The sequence below is a fragment of the Alligator sinensis genome, unplaced genomic scaffold, assembly GCF_000455745.1.
Source record: "Alligator sinensis unplaced genomic scaffold, ASM45574v1 scaffold569_1, whole genome shotgun sequence".
NCBI lineage: Eukaryota > Metazoa > Chordata > Crocodylia > Alligatoridae > Alligator > Alligator sinensis.
Window position 1 is genome coordinate 881,362 of NW_005841914.1, and position 16,560 is coordinate 897,921.

The 16,560-nt window shown below is 57.7% G+C and overlaps 1 protein-coding gene across 1 annotated transcript in view; it reads left to right on the forward strand.

The window, feature by feature from the left end:
* AGRN (agrin) overlaps positions 1 to 16,560 on the forward strand; it is a 161,911-nt gene that overhangs the window by 110,944 nt on the left and 34,407 nt on the right. The window contains exons 6-10 of the mRNA XM_025198144.1: positions 855 to 1,079; positions 1,690 to 1,896; positions 9,289 to 9,510; positions 12,953 to 13,147; positions 14,751 to 14,951. Of these exons, the coding sequence (XP_025053929.1) occupies positions 855 to 1,079; positions 1,690 to 1,896; positions 9,289 to 9,510; positions 12,953 to 13,147; positions 14,751 to 14,951 (1,050 nt within the window). The remainder of the gene's footprint in view (positions 1 to 854; positions 1,080 to 1,689; positions 1,897 to 9,288; positions 9,511 to 12,952; positions 13,148 to 14,750; positions 14,952 to 16,560) is intronic.

Below are 16,560 nucleotides of genomic sequence, written 5' to 3' on the forward strand. Positions count from 1 at the left end.
CAAGCGGTGGAAGGCAGCACGGGGCCCTTGGGGATCTTCTCTCAAGGGCCCGGATTCCTCAATCCGCTCGCTGAGCTGCTTAAGGCAGGGAGCAGGGAAAGAGGTGAAAAACATGAGCAGGTGCCTGGGGAATGAGTGCCCTTGTCAGCGCAGAGCACCATCCATGGTCCAGGAGAGGAGCCTGGGGTGCATTTAGGAGCTCCATTAGCCAAGCTCCAGAGAGCCGAACATATAGAAGACTCTCCGAGGAGCTGCAGCAAAGGCCTGGGCCTTGACAAAGGCATTGCCCCTGGTGTTGGAGGGCTGAGCCTTCGGCTCCCAGGGTAAAGGAGGTGTTTTTCCAAGCGCCTCCCCAGACCTGTGGGGGGGTGCAGAGGAAAGCAGCAGAAGGGTGCAGGTTAAGAGTCAAGTGCTCAGGCAGAGGTACAGATGGGAGCTCCTGTCTGGGGGTCCCAGGCAGGGCTTCAGCAGCCCCTTCTTGCCTTTGCATGACTCAGACTTCACTGGTCTGAATCCGTCCCAGCATGCAGGGACCACCCCATGCCCCGCAGTCTCTGAATTTGCCAGCCATCTTCCTCCTACCACAAACCCCTAAGCGCTTTCCATGCAGAGACCAGCTGGCATGTGCACAGAGTCTTGCAGAGACCCCAGCTGAATGGAGGAGGCCAGCATGGACTAGATCCCAGGGAGGAAAGACGCAATGCAGCTTAGGACTGGGCTGGGCTGGTGCTGGGCCTAGCCTTTTGGCTCCCTGAGGGGCAGGGATGGGGCAGACCCTGGAGGTAACCATGCTGCTCTGAGATGCTGTCTCTCTTGCTCTCTTTCACCCACACCCTCCCGTGCCCTCGGTGCAGACCCTTGCAAGAACGCTGTCAATGACCTAAGCCGGGTCTGCCGGGTGAACCCTCGCACTCGCCGAGCGGACCTGCTCTTCCGGCCTGAAAACTGCCCCCCAAAGAGGGACCCAGTGTGTGGTGATGATGGGGTAACCTATGACAGCGAGTGCATCATGGGACGGTCGGGCGCTCTGCGGGGGCTGGAGATCCAGAAGGTGCGTTCGGGGCAGTGCCAGCCACAGGGTAAGTACTTACATTGCCCCAGGGGGCGGGAGGGTAGCGGGTGAGAGCGCTGGGGCTCTGCAGCCACCCTGGGGCCCTCTGCATTCGGGGGCTGACCGGTGACGTGAGAAACCACCTGCCCCAGCTCAGTCTTTTCCGGCTTTATTAGTCAAGCATCTGAAGGTGGTCCCTGCTGGTGGCCTGTCAGGATAGCAGCCCCAGGCTGCTGTGGTCCTTGCCCCAGTGACAGCAGAGAGGATGATGGAGCAGGTAGGGTCTTAGCTGCAAGTCCATTCATCCAAGGGAGATGGACCCGATCCAGGGGCACTGGCCCAGACACCAGATGGGCTCAGATGAACTAGAACGCAGGCCCCAGTCGCTCGGACCTCACCCTGCTATTTCTCCACTCCAGTGTCCCTTCCAGCAGTGCTCTTCTTTGGTGTGGGTGGGGAATGGGGCTCCACAGACAGCTTCGAGGGGGGTCCATTCTGGGGCCCCCTTCCCATCTGGTGTGGCCCCCAAGGTGAGAACTGAGCTGCTGAGTCTCCTTCCTCTGACCCAGGTCAGCAAGCCCCACATTGCCCCTGCCTGCAGCCCCATGCTGAGCACCACGTCTCTCTCCCCTTTGCAGACAAGTGCAGGGACGAATGCAAGTTCGGCGCCGTGTGCCTCAACCGGCGTGGCACCACCCGCTGCTCCTGCGATCGCATCACCTGTGACGGCGCCTATCGGCCCGTCTGCGCCCGGGACAGCCGGACGTACAGCAACGACTGCGAGCGCCAGAAGGCAGAGTGCCAGCAGAAAGCTGTCCTCCCCGTAAAGCACGAGGGGCCCTGTGGTAAGCGGTGGCATGGTTTGGAGGTCCTGGTCACCCCAATGCGTCTCCCCCATCTCTTCAACTACCCCCTGATCCTTGCCCCTGGCATCTCTCCCACCCTGTTGGCCTCAACACACAGCCAAGGAGGAACCTTGCTGTCTGTGTGCCGGAGGTAAGTCATGATCACACCACTACAGCCCTGACCCAGCCACAGGCGACCCCTCATCCCTTCGACCACCCACAGGCCAGCCAGCGATCTCCCCGTTCCTACCCTCCTCCCTTCCCCAGATCCCAAGTCCCACGTGTGTGTCTTGTCTGTCTCCTCGTCACTACCGTGTGTCCGTCTGTCTGTTTGTCTCTTTCTCCACTGTCTCGTCCGACAAGTCGTATAACGGAGGGAAGAGTCGTTTGCATTTGGATGGTCTTCGTCACAAAGCCTCTGTAACGCTCAGTCCGTTGCCCCCTCCATCCGCACCCTGCCAGGCGCACATTCCCCCTCATGCCATCAGAAGCAGCCCCATTGTCCATCCACCCTCCCAGGACAGTGCCAGGCTCCTGACCCCTCTCATCACTCCCCCGATCCATGCTTTCCTCAGCACCAGGTGCCCTGTGTAAGTAATGCTTCCCGGTGCTGTTAACACTCTGATGGTCTTGGTGTGCCTTTGTATCATCTCCGGGGAGGAGCTGGGGGAACCTGTGGACTTTTCTGATGAAGTCTTGAAGGCTTATGAGGTAGGATGGGGTAGTAGTTTCACCAGAGACAGCTAGGGCAGTGGAAGCATCCAAAATGACATTAACTGTGATGGAGGAAGAGAGAGGGTTAAACACAGTCAGCACACTGATTTGCAGATATTGGAGGAATGGCTAATCTCAGACTGATAGAAAACCATATAGATGCAGGCTGGATGATTCTTTGGTATGCATCGCACCTTTGAAATGGGATTTTAAATTCACCCCACTTTTAGGGGACCATTTGGCTGGCTTTGCCCTCCTCACCTAGACGTTTCAGTCTTGCCACGTGCAGCTGCTCAAAAAGCATTTCTCTGTCCCTAAGAAGCACGACATCGGCTTAATACAGTCAGGAGGGGTCTTTGTCAGTTAGGCACTTTTGGGTTGCAGGACCAGAACCACTGGGAGTGTTTCGTTGCAGCTTTGAGGGCTAGAAACGCCCGCTTCTATTCGACAGGAGCTGAGATCATCATCTATTCACATGACTCCAGGAGCTGGGACTTTAAAGGAAAGCATCTAACGCTCCCAAACTGCCCAGAGAATCAAGGAGGATGGCAAACCTGACGTGTTTCCCTCCCCGTGCTGTGCCGTTCTGGAAGTTTTGCTCCTTGTGGTGCAGGCTGGTTTGGTTGGCATGGAAACACGTGGGCCCATGTATTATTTTTAAACAAAACTCCAGGCTGCCCGAGCATGTGGTGGTTGGAGAAGTGGGGCCATTGCAGCTGCTGAGGGCTGCTACTGAACCTGGATCCTCCAGATCCTGCAGCACGCCTGGGTTCTGAGTTTGCAGCCGTGGTGGGGACGTGCAAGGAGAAGGCAACCACATCTATTGCCTGGTACCGTGGTGGGTACCGTCATTGGCTTTTACCACAATGCCCTGAGTGATGTGGCAAAGGCTGAGATGTAGCGCAGTTCAAACCAGTCGACCAGCTGCCAAGTGTGGGTGCTGGGAGCTTCATGTTCAACAGTGCGGGACCTCTGTAGCAGTCAGTAGCCCACTGGAAGTCAGCAAGAGGCTTTCCATTACCTTCAGTGCAGTATCTCAGCCCCTTTGCAAGTCTCTCTTAGTGTCCACACATCTCTCGGTGCTGTTACTGCTCCCCCTCCGCTAGCGGCCCAGACGGCTGGGTTCATTTGGGTAGAAACCTGCAGAGAGAGAGATCCCCAAATCCCTCTCTTGCTGGCTCCTATAGACAAACATTTAAGGGATTCAGCAACTCATCTCTGCCTCCCCCGCTCTCCCCACACAGGCCAGCTTCTCCGCTTTCTTTTTCAGTTCTCCTTCATCTCATTCCTCACCCCCCTTCCTCCTCTCTCTGCAGGCTGCACAGCCAGCCAGCAGCGCAGACGGGCAATGCTCATCCTTTCAAGAGCGCGTGGCTCTTGGGAGAGTGAGCGAAGCAGCCCCCTCGTCCCAACGACGCAGGCAGGAGGCAAAGCAGAGCTGACAATCAGCCGAGATTGCCAAGACTACATGACAGCTCACGCCTGCCCCGTAGGAAGCCACTGGGCGGCATGATTAAGCCACAGGCCTCTCCTATCAGCCCAGGAAAACAGCCTCTTTCTTGTCACTTCTGCATTGCCCCTTAGGGTTTCGAGCGTTCCCTCTCCAAGTCGCTGGTTCAACAAGGCTGCAAGCTTTCCCAGTACTTGAGAGTGCAGTTAGTTCCTGCTAGCCTGCATGCCCCACACCAAACACCATCACTGGCACTGTCTGGGCAAGGGCTGAGTAGGTTGTGGGGTCTGTAGTCCAATGTCTCAGCCCTGGCCAGGTCTTTGGGACGACTTGTAAGGTGACATGAGGCATCTGAACCAGACTTAGAGCTAGAAGGAACTACAAATCTGTCCATGTTCGCCAACTCATAACAGTCCCCCTGCATTTCTCCATCCTGATGGAGTTGTGCCTCTTCCTCCCTCGCAGTGAGGCCTATGGAGGAAACCCCTCTGAGTCAGGGTTGAGGCATGGCGGCCTGCTCTCTGCTGCCTGGAGATGAAGAGAGGTGCCAGGCTCCAGAAAGGAGCTCCATGCTCACCGCTCCACACACACACGCATGTCTCTGTCACATCCTTGGTATCCCCACCTGCCCCCACTGTGGGTGAGCAGGTGGAGGTCACCGGAGACCCGAAACTGTCCCCCACTCCCTTAGGAGAGGGTGGGAAGGGGAACAGGACCCTGGTGGGGGGGGGGTGTCTCCTTTCACAAGAAATGTCGTGACCAAGGAGTGGTTCCAGCCCAACGCGACTGGACTCAGGCAGCATGACTGAAGCCTTCTGCATCAACGCCCCTTCTCCAGGGGCCACCTCCAGACCCTCAACTGCTTGGAGGAAGATTGGATCCGATGGGACTTAGTGAAGAAGACTTGTCCCATCAACAGGGAGGAAATGAAAGGCGGTCCATTAATGGGATGGCAACCGGATGCTTTAATCTTTGCAGAGAGCTGCCTAATGAGCTCTTGCTGCTCCCTGTTCACCAGCAGCTGGGGGAGGAAGCAAAGCCAGGCAAAACAGCCTCAGCCTTGCCTTCACTTTTGACTTACAAGTCCCTTGGTGCTTTCAAAAGGGGGTGTTAGGAGCTGGAAGGTGCCCCTGGGAGATGGCGCCAGGGGGCTAGGAGATGGCAAGAGGTGGAGTCTGGCAGGGGCAGAAGGAAGAGCTCTGTCGCTGCGTCTGTCTTTTCCCCTCCTTTTCTTCCTTTCTCTCTCTCTCTCTGTTGCTTTTTTCTTTCTTTCCTTTTTCGTTCTGTGTCTTGTGTTTTACAGTGTTGCCCGTGTGGAGAAAGGACGTGTGTCCACGCAGCACCCTACCACTCCCAACCAGGACGTCTCTGCTCGGAGGTTGGCTTTCTACCCTTCTCCACAGCCAACGGCGTTCCTCCGGAAGTCTGTCCTGCTCCCCACTTTCCCCAGCCACTCTGCTCCTCCCTGGCCATATTTCAAAGCCGTTGGGATGGACAGACCCCCCCAATTTTTGACCCCCTCCCTCCTTCCAACACTCCCTGCCTGCAATGAGACTGCCTTGCAATGCGACGGGATATTGTTAATGCTTGCTTGGGCTCATGTCTCCTTCTATGAGATGGACAAGGATGGGGGCAGGAGCTGCTCTGTTATCTGAATGCCCCTGTGAGCTGGGAACCCCATTACCTTCACCGAGTCCCCAGAGCATCTCTCCTTGGCTGATGAGTCAATTTGGGCTGCTCCTGGTAGATATGAAATGTTCCTTCTCCCTCAGGCATGATTAGAGACTCATGTTTGCCCAGGATTGCAATGCTTGGCCCCTTCCCCCCCATCCCTTCATGTGTGTATGTATGTGTGTGTCACGTTTGTGTAAGCATGGGTTGTGGAAAGGACACTCACCAGGCCAGGTGGTGTCAGCAGAGAGGTGACAACCTTATAGCGGACTGATTTTGTAATGGTCCTTTCATTTGGCCAATGGCACTTTCTCCTGCCTTGGTGGAAGCACATCGTAGTATCACCTCCACGGGCATCAGCACAGCCTCTCAAGCCTCCGTCAGCACAGGCAGGGAGTATAGTCTGCAGCAGGCAGAAGTCCCAGCCTCCACTTAGCTCTCTTGAGAGCAACGCTTTGCCCTGTGGGCACTAATTTGGGTGACAAAGAAATCTGGCACAGCGGGACAAGTCACTTCGCCTCCGTGCAAGCTGCGTTTCTCCGTGTGTCACATGGAGACGGTGACTCCATGCGAGTCACTGTTACCCGCTGCTGGTAGAAACGCCCAGAGGTCCCAGGCTGGAAGGAGCGAGGCACGCACGTGCCCGATTCCCGCCTCTGGAAATCAGTGGCGATAACTCCCATTGACTTCCGAGGGAGCCCCGGGCAGTCCGGAAAATGTCAACAGTCGGCGGTTCAAACGGCGAGGGGAGCCTCATTTGCTGCATGGCTGCCGCGCGGAATTGCTAGAAGGGCGAGAAATGTCAGAGCGCGGCTCTCCTCCGGCCCCGGCGGCCTCCCACCTTGCACGCGGCTCGCTCTCCCTCCCAGCCCCATCCCCGCGCAGCCCCGCGGGATGTTCGGAGCCGGGATTTGGGAGTTTAGAATAAACAAACATGTGTTTGCTTCACGCCTAGTTTGTCGCATCCTCACTGCCTAATTGTGCCCGGCGGAGGCTGCTTCCCCGGCTAAGCGAGCTGCCTGCGAGCATTTCGCGGGCACGATTATGGTAAACACGGCTTTTAAAAAAAGGGGACAAAAGCCAAGGATGTGAGTGGCACCCCCAGGCCCGGCGCGGCGGGGAAGACGGGCTGCCACTGCGTGGGAACCGCTCAGAAGCCATTCGGCTACAGGGGAATTTGTCAGGAGAGGGAGGGAGGGCGTTGAGGTGGGAGAGATGACTGCTCCCTGCCCTACAGAGCCTCAGCTGGATTTGCAGCTGTCCCCGTCACAGCCCCAGCCCCGAGTGACAGCCTGGGTGTGGAGTCTGCATGGACGTGGGATGGAGGATTTCTCCCCATTGAGGGATTTTCTCCAGCCTCACTCCCTCCCCATGGCCCCAGCTAAAACCATCAGCGTGGGCCACACTTCTCTTAACAAGGCTGGTCCTTCCAGATCCAGTATTGCTCCAGAAATGAGCCTTGCTGAACAAACCCATCGACTCCCCCGGCCTCGGTGCAAGGAGCCCATCACACCTCAGTTCTAGGGAGGGAGTGGGAACCGAGGACCAGCCCGAGCTGTACCCGCGGCCAGTTCTCCATGCAGCACTGGTGGGTCCCAGGGGAGCTGGCCTTTCCTGCCCTGTGCTAATCTGTGGCTGTGCTGTTGCTCTCGTGCTCTTCGGCTCGGCCCCCGACATGTGCCTGCTGCATCCATCCTGCTCTCGTTGCATTGTGTTCCCCCCGCTCCCTTGTCGTCCCTTTTTCCAATGTCTCCTTCCTGTTCCCCCCCTTCCCTGAGCTCCCCGGGGTCACTGAGCACTCGCAGAGCGGGGCTGTGCGCGCTCTCCCCGGCGGTTCATGGGATCCTGCCTTGGGATACCTGCCTTGGCTGTGAGCAAGCCTTAGCCATAGCACCAGCCTCTGGGCAGCATAGGCAGTGCAGCCTGCATCCCACTCCCCTGCCAGCCCACGGCACGGAGACTGCAAAGGAAGTTTCCGCACCTGAGATCAAACACCTCTTTTTGCCTGAGGGTAAATTAAAGGAGCTCCCACGGAGCCTGTGACCAGCCACACATCCCTAGCTCCTCTCAGTGGGAGCCTGGCCTCCACTGGAGGAAGACAAGGAGAGCGCTCAGTCTCCTAGACAAGCCCCGAGCAAATATCTCTGGCGGGTGGAGAGGGGGCACTGAGCAGGAGCCCGCTGGTGTGACACTGCTCTGCTCTTGGTAGCAGATCGGTGGCAGGGAGAGGCCACGGGGGAACGCGGCAGTGGGAGAGGGCATCTATCCATGGCAGCGCGTCTTAGACCTGAGTGATGGGCTGCCTCACCTTGGTCAGGGTCCTCTGTTAGCAAGTGGGTGCTGTCTGGGGCCCCAAGTGTCTCCAAGCACAAGTCTGGGGAAGCCAAGAGCAGCCAGGACCCTGCTGAGTTTGCTGTGAAGCAAGAGCCTATTGCTGGCCTTGTGTCATGGGGCTTACTCCAGCCCTGCCTGTGGGGTGGATTGGCCACCTCCTGGCTGCTGTGATGTGTGCTTGGAGGCTTTGCTCTCGCCAATGCCTCCCCTGTTACCCATGCAGCTGCCTAGCACTCCTCTCCTTGACTCTGCTTCCCAGCCTGCCTGGCCAGGGCTTCTCCTGCCCTCCTTGCCTCTCAGAGCCCAGCGAAACGCCCGCTCTTTGTGCTCTGCACCTAGTAGCGATGGTCTCAGTGTGGCCTCAGTGTCTCTCAGGGCAGCTTCCTTCATCTTCGGCTGGCTTCTGAACTGTGGCCAGCGTGAGACTCAGCCGGAGAAACAGCCCCCAGCTTTTACCCCCCCAGGAAAGGAGGGAGAAAGTAGAAAGCAGATAGTGGGGATGGAAAGCAGAAAGACCCTTATGCGGGCACCCGTGCTACCACAAGCCAGCTCTCTGGCTGGCTGTGTGCTGGCAGGGAAGGGAGCTGAGCGAGGGATGGGGCTGCCCGAAGCTCCAAGGTTGTAGAGAGATGGATTGCCCCCTTGCCCTGACGTTCAGCTCGTTCAGGGCATGACTGGTGCCCTGGGGACTGCTTGCTGGGATATGCAACGGGGCTATAAGCAAGGGAGAGGCCCTGTCGTGGGCTCCCTGCCTCTCTCTGATCCTGGAGCTGGCAATTTGGTTCAGACCGTACAGGCAGGACTTGGATTAGAAAGAGGGGTGGGGTGTTCATGCCACCAGCAGACAAGTGACAGGCAGCGAGCGCCCTGTGTGCCTCCGCTGCCTCCGGATAGGAGGGGGATTTGGGGAGCCAATTGATGCTCAAGGGCATCCTGTAATGGGAGCTGCCACCCCGTACTGGTGGGGTCTGGAGCCCTGCAGGAGGCTCAGCTACCCGGGTGACAGGAGGTGTAAAGTAACCAGATGGAAGCCACAGGGCCTGTTCACCATCCCTGCAGGTCACAGGTGCACCCCGGGCGCAGCATGGCCCTGAGTGGGGACAGTGAGCACAAGCCCGGGGCTGGCATTCCTCACATGCCTCGCTCGCTGCGCCATGCCAAATGCAGCATTGCCAGGCCGGGAGCACGGCTAACACACATCTTTCTCCCCTGCCCCAATGCAGACCTGGGCACCCCCAGCCCCTGCCTCAGCGTGGAGTGCACCTTTGGGGCCACCTGCGTGGTGAAGAACCAGGAGGCGGTGTGCGAGTGCCAGCAGGTCTGCCAAGGTCGCTACGACCCCGTCTGCGGCAGCGACAACCGCACCTACGGCAACCCTTGCGAGCTGAGTGCCACTGCCTGTGTCTTGAAGAAGGAGATCAAAGTCAAGCACAAAGGGCCCTGTGGTGAGTGGAGCTCGTACCTCTCCGGGCCACCCAGCAGCAGGTCTGGGAGGGAAAGGGAGCGCATTGACTTTGAAGATGAATATTAATAGAGGGAGGACAAGAGAAGGGGTGGTTAACGGGGAGTCTCAGAGCTGAAGTGGCAGTGGTGCTAGGAAGATGGCCGCTCTCCATCCCAACCAGGCAGGCTCTTCCACCCAGGTCACAGCCCTGAGTGTGATGGGCTCTCCTGTCTCCAGAGGCTTTGCCTTCCCCTAGCAATATAGCCCCTTTCATCTCAGGAGGCCACAGGACTCGCCACTCCCCCAGGTCCTGGCATCCCTACCCCTCTCCTGAGTCCCGTCAGTGCAGGATGGTGCCCGGGGACCCTGCTTTCTGTGCTTCCCCCTTCCTGGACGTGCTGTCAGGCAAAATTCATGGGCAGATTCTGCCCAGCTGCCTGGGAAGAGGCTCCAGCCTCTATTCACAGAGAAAGCTGCTGCAGCTTTTGACCCCAACAGCCCCACTTTCTTGTGAGGGGAGCTGGATCGAGGCTGGGTGCGATCTGTGCAGCAGCATCTCCCAGTGCTGCCTGCTACAATACGCGTAGGTGTCCCGCTGCATCAGCGGGAGCATCGTCCTGGCTCTGGTGGGTGGGCTCGGGGGCCTCATCCATCGGGGCACGTGCAAGGCAATGGATCGAGAGAAGACTGATCGCCCGCTGCCCACTTACGCGCGTAATGAAGCCAGCCGGCCCCCCAATGTGCGAGATAATGACATCGTTATCTGGAGTCTGCCATTTGGGAGGTTTATTTCTCTTAAAAATAAGGCGGGCTCAGCAGGGGAGTCAGAGGGACGATGGAGAGAAGGAAGCTAATCTGGGTGAGGATGCTGCCTGGCTTGGTGTGCAGACTCAGAGAAGGGGCCCTGGCTGAGGAGCTGATCGGGAACGCTACCCTGCACACATCCAGCCCCAGCACGGTGGGGACAGGGCTGTCTCTGTGCTTGGCCAGCCTCACACAGGGCTGTCAGAGCATCCTCCTCTTCCTCAGTCAAATCTGGTGGGTTGGAACCTCCTCACGGTGTCATGTCCTTCCCGTCCCTGTCCCTCTTATGTTGCAAACCTCCATCCCCTGTAACGCATGCTGATGAGCTTTACCACTGGGAGGGCTTTCCCCTGCCTGTGGGGAGTTGATTGAAACCTCTGAGGTTATTAGGCAGGGCTCCTGTGCTATGAGTGACGTCTGGATTACCCCGCTCATGGCCTTGTCCTGGCCTGGCCTGACCTAGAGGCTCCTGCTTCCCCAGCTAGAAAAACCCGTGGAACTCACTGCTGAAGGATGGCCAAGGGTGTAGCAGGTTTTAAGGGTAAATGAAGTGCTGATACGGGGAGGTGGAAGGGACAGAAGCACCCCCAGCTTTGAGGCAGAAGCAAACTGCCTCTGGGATGCCAGAATTGCCCCTCTCGCCACTGGTATGTCTGTCCACGGATCCCACTCTTCCTGCCCCTGCAGCCCACGGGTGGGCCACGTGAAACGCGCTATAGATAGCAACACCCTAGCCAATCGCTCGCTGCGCTGCCGCCCCCACACACCCAGAGCAACAGCTGCTGCGTGAAAGAAAGATTAGAAAAATCTTCCCTGAGCCAAATTCCTTGTGAATCGATTTGGGGTGGGGGGGGAGCAAGGCTCATTGGGAAGAGGAAATTAAGCACTGAATCACCAAGCACCCAAGAGTTTCTGGAACGGAGATGAGCCGCCTGGAGCCTGGTCTCTCCTGCAGCTTCTTTGTTAGAGAGGGGGTCTGGAGATAAACGTCCCCTCTGACCCGAGTCTGCATGCAGGCTGAGGACACAAGTGGAGGAAGGAGACAGGTCCCAGCACTAGCTGGTGCATCCCTCCCACCCCCAGTGACTTCCCTAATGCACTGGGAGGAAGAGGGTTGCGGTGCTGCCAGGCCCCTAGGCTGCATTCATGGCAGCTGACCCAGGGTCCTGCATAGTGCACAGGCCCCTTGCTGCTCCAGCCCATTCATTGTCCTGGCCTGGAGATGCTGCTCCTCAGCAAAAGCTTCTGCTAGAACAGAGTGGGAACTGCCGGCGGGGGGTGTGCAGACCTCTTTTTCTCCTAGAGATGGGCTTGTGCACCACAGTGGTACCCACCTCCCAATTTCAGGGCTCCCTGCTGCATTTGGGTCAGGCGTGACAGGGTCCAGCATTCTTCTGATGCGAGACAGCCAAGCCCGCAGCCTGGTTCAGGGTCTAGAGGGCAGGTCAGGCGCCTGCTTCCTCAAGAGACTGAACCACAGGCCCCTTGTTGGCTTGTGTGTCCAGTGTCAGCCTGGGCTGGAAAATCTTCGGGACCCACAGAGCTGCCTCTGCACCCCCCTTCCCCTGGGGGCATCTGGATCCAGAGCTGAGGATGAGCCCCACTTCCCTCCCTCTTGCTACTTCCAGGTCACTCAGCCCCTCTTGGAGATCTCCCAGGTACAAACCCTGCCTCCCCAACATGAGACTGGCCAGCCGTTGTGAAGCAGAGCTGAGCTGTAGTTCTCCCTGCAGCCGCTGATATACTGGGACTAATTTCTCGCTCCTTATAATTGTACTCAGCCCTGCGCGCTTCTCCCACCTCCCATTTCGAAGCCATAATGGCATATAGCTCTGGTGACATCTCGTCACACTCACTTCTGCCCCTGATGGGCTTCACAAGTAGTAATTGCCTCCAAGTGCCTCTCTTCTTCCTTCTCTTACCCCAAGCTCTGCTCCTTCCTCATCACTGCATTGAGTCATGCTCAGTTCCCCGTGAGGCTGTGTCTGTGGAGGACACAGGAGCATTTCACTGCTGCCTTAACAATTCATTAGGAAGCTTTGGTTTTCTGTCCCATTTCCATATCCCCCATGGTCTCTGTGTCCCATTACCATGTCTCCTAGCAAAGGCAGAGCTCAGGAGCCAAGGGGTGGCATGCATAGATGCTGCCAAAGGGTTTGAAAGCAGCTGCATCTGGCACTCTAGTTAGAGAGCGGCACCTCCTGTGTGTTCAGCTGTCCCCAGAGCTCTCCTTTTGCTGCAAGGCTTGGCCCAGCGCCCTCAGACCTGTTTGGTTACACATGGGTTGGCTTGAGAGGTCCTTGTGGAGGACCCGGTCCATCACAACTTCTCTGCCCCTTCCCACAGGCGTCCCCTTTGCTGTCCCTGCAGGTGGAAGAGCAACAGGGCAGCATTGCACCAACACAGCTCTCAGCTGTAAAGCTAGTGCAAAGGGGCAGGTGGGAGCCTTTCAGCCTTGGCAAGTTGTATCATGACGCTCAGTGGAGAGCAAAGGACTTCGATTCATGGCCTTTTGTTGACTCCAGCAGTGAATGGGGTTAATGAATGGATGTGAACTAACAAGCCCCTCTAATTTTGTGGAGCCGGCAATTTCAGCCACTTGATGCCCCGCGGTTGGGGGTGCGGTTTTGTCTCTTCAGACCGTTGCGGCAAATGCCAGTTTGGTGCCATCTGCGAGGCAGAGACGGGCCGATGCGTGTGCCCCACGGAGTGCGTGGCCTCCTCACAGCCCGTGTGCGGCACCGACGGCAGCACCTATGGCAGCGAATGCGAGCTCCACGTCCGGGCCTGCACCCAGCAGACCAACATCCAGGTGGCTGCGCAAGGAGACTGCAGTGAGTCTGGGGATGGGGGGTCCGGTCCTTTCCTGCCCACCCTTCCTGTCCCATTCCTCACCCCCACCCCTGGTAACAGGAACGACATCCAGAGAGGGTTTGAGCAAAGGAAGCATTGAGAGTGTCAGGAGATTTCGGGTGCCCAGGGTGCACTTAAGACCTCTTAAAGGGCCTGTTTTCTAGAGGGCTTTCTAAATACAAGTACCCAGGCCCTCTACAGCCATAGCCTTCAGGTTCACAGTGTGCCATGGGGGGCAGAGACAGCTCCAGGAGTGGGCCAGTGGATGGATGGCATGGCTCCCATCACTAGCAGTTTCTCCCTGGCCCTTTTATTTGCACCTCCACAGCCCCCTTTCCAGGCCCAGCACCCCAAAGCTGCCTTTACACCCTCTCAGGCTGGGTCCCTGATGGATGTAAATCAGTACAGTTCCCCCTGCATCCATGGCACTAGCCCAGCTGATCTAGCAGAGCAAGTTTAGAGAGCCATCCTCAGAGAGGCTACGAAGCCTAGCACAGGGCTGAGGGATGTAGACACATTGATATGGATGGGAGTGAATGTGTCTAAATCCTCGAGGCTGGCTTTAAAAATCTCAGCCTTAGGCTTCTATTTCAAGCAGGATTCGAGTGCTTGTGAGCGGGTTTCACCCTGCAAGGGCAGGTTTGAAGCTGTGGAGGTTGCAGGCTGTGTGTAGCACCTGCACGCTAACACTCGCCAGGACCCCAGGGCTGAATCTTTTAGAGTGGCTGTTTGGACTCAGGTGTCCCCTTCACTACAATAGGAGCTGTGTAAATCCCTTAGCTGGCTTTGCTAATCTCATCCTTGATCCCCCCACCCCATGACTTGGTTTCCCCGGTTGTGAAACAAGGGTCATATCTGCCCTCATGGGCATCGAGAAGCTTCATTGCCCCCAGTCCCATTCAAGTGTATCCAGATTGCTGGAACAGAAGGTGCCACAGAAACGCAGAGCGTTTCCTGAGCTGAGCCGAGCTAGACCCTTGGTACCAACAGCCACCTTTAACCACAGCCCAGCAGGAGCACATCCTGCGGAGCCACCGTCATATGCATCTCCTCCCGCCCCGGGGTTAGCTTTCAAGCACTCTGCTCCCCCTGCCCCAGCTCCCTCCAGCGTAGATCGTTGTGCCCGAGCCAATTTCCAAATGAATTAAAAAGTGCCGACTGAATGCAGCACTGGAACAAACGAGGCATCAGAACAGCATAATGCCTCTCTGAACAGCTGGGGCTGATGCTCCACAGCTGGGCCAGGGCACGGAGCCAATTCCTGGCTTTCGGAGAGGCACTCGGAGCGAGTCTGAACGGCTCCAGCAACTGCCTTGTCAGGTTGAGCCTGCGGTGGGCGGATGCAGCGTGGGGTGCGGGGGAAATGGATGGAGCAAGCTGTTAGTGTGGTGTCCAAAGGGGCTGGATATGTGCAGCACTTGTTGCTCTGGTTGTGCTCAGGAAGCAGCCCCTTCCACGAGCAGCTCCAAGGTAGACACCCTCCTCCGGTGGCACAGCCATGCTCTGACCCCTGACGGGCCAGGACAGCAGCATGAGGCTCTCCACCCCTGACTCCTGGTCCTTCTCCGTTCCCCGTCCCGCTAGAGTCCTGCGGCAGCACGGTGTGCTCCTTTGGAAGCAAGTGCGTGGGCGGGCAGTGCGTGTGCCTGCGCTGCGAGAGGCAGCCCTTCTCCCCGGTGTGCGGCAGCGACGGCGTGACTTATGACAACCCGTGTGAACTGCACGTGGCTTCCTGCCAGCAGAAGAAGACCATCGAGGTCTCCAGGACGGGGCCATGCGAGGACGGTAGGAGGCTCCTTTACCTCTGGCTCTGGGGAGGTGGGTGAGGAGGGTTGGGGTGGGCTGCGGGGACTGAGGCTTCCTCACACAAGGAGCTTTTTGGACGTGGCCCGAGCCCACAATCTGTACCTCCCTGACCCCTTTCCTCTGTCGTACACCTAACGCAGGCTGTGCATGAGTAAAACATCATGTCAGAGCTTCAGCCGCTTGCAGCCCCCTGTGTCGTGCCCAGGCTGCCATAACCCGCTGTCAGGTCACCTGCATGGCAGGTTCTTCTTCTCTCCCACCTGGCACCCAGGAGTGCTGTCAGGTCGATGTATGTAAAGGGTTGGATTAATCTCCCAGTAGTCACCCCAACCATGGAAGGAGGCCTCTGCTCCCCATATTGCCTGCGGGAGGAAGCTGAAAGGGGACTTGGGACATCCTGCTTGTGCCCCTCAGACATAGTTTCATAGTTGTTAGGGGCTGGAAGGGACCTTACAGATCATTGGGTCTAGCCCCCCTGCATTTGGGTAGGAAAGACTGGGGGAGACCACGTCCTGGGACCCCATTATGCTATCTATCAGCCTTGTGCTCTATCCTGCTCACTGCCCAGCGCCCACCCTTGTCCTTTTCTCTGGCAGTAATGAAAGGCGACATTGCCTAATTGGCCTAGGCAAAGAGATTGATCACTGTTTTTGTTGCTCACTTCATGCGGTCCAGGCTTCAGGAGATGGATCCGTTACTGTGGCAGGGCACTGGCTGCCCTGCTGCTCCCTGTGCCCCTGAGACTCATTCGGCAGCAAATCAAGGCAGGATTGCGAGGGCCTGAGCCAAATCCCATGGGAGACTTTGTGCTGCTCTCAGTCGCTGTGGAGTGGGGCCCGAGGGCCTGGCCTGTATTCCAGCAGCGCTTGTGCTCTGGAGGGAGGCTGTGTCTCGGCAGCTCAAGGAAGGGTGCCGTGGGCTGGTCTCGGCAAACATGAGCCACATCCTCACGGCCAGCAGACACGAGGCCCTGAGAGGCCTGAAAGTGGATGAGCAGTGCATGCTTCCCTGCGTCTCCACCCCAACCCGGACCCACACACCCCAGCATTGCGCTCCCAAAGCTTGTCCGTGCCCTTCACCCCCTGCAATCTCCCATTGCTATTCCACTCCCGATCTCCCGCGCACGGACCCAGTGACTCAGTCCAGGATCAGCCCCCTGCATCCCCAGCTCTACAGGACACTTCTGTCCTCTTCTCTCCCAGCCCTCGGCCTCTTCGGGGCTTGCCAGCCGCCCACCCCAGATGAGATTGCAGCTTCCCTGTTCTTTTCATCAGGGGCCTAAAAGTCCTGACCCCAGTGGAGAGGCTACAGGCTAGTGTTGGGGAAAGTCAGTGTAAGAGCTGCCCACCCCTTGCCCCAGTGATGAGCTAACTCTGTGGGCTGAGACCCGCCAGCTCGTTGCACCTGGAGTCCTTGCTGGCTAGGCTACATTGCTGTGGCAGGACCAGGGAGAGGGGAAGGCAGAACATGGTGTTTGATCACAGCCCTCCTTCGGGTTTCCAGGTTGCTGTCCCTCTGGGAGGAGAGCTTGAAAAATTCTCTGTGTAACGCCAACTCCCCGCCTTTGATCACTCAGTAAAGAAGGGGT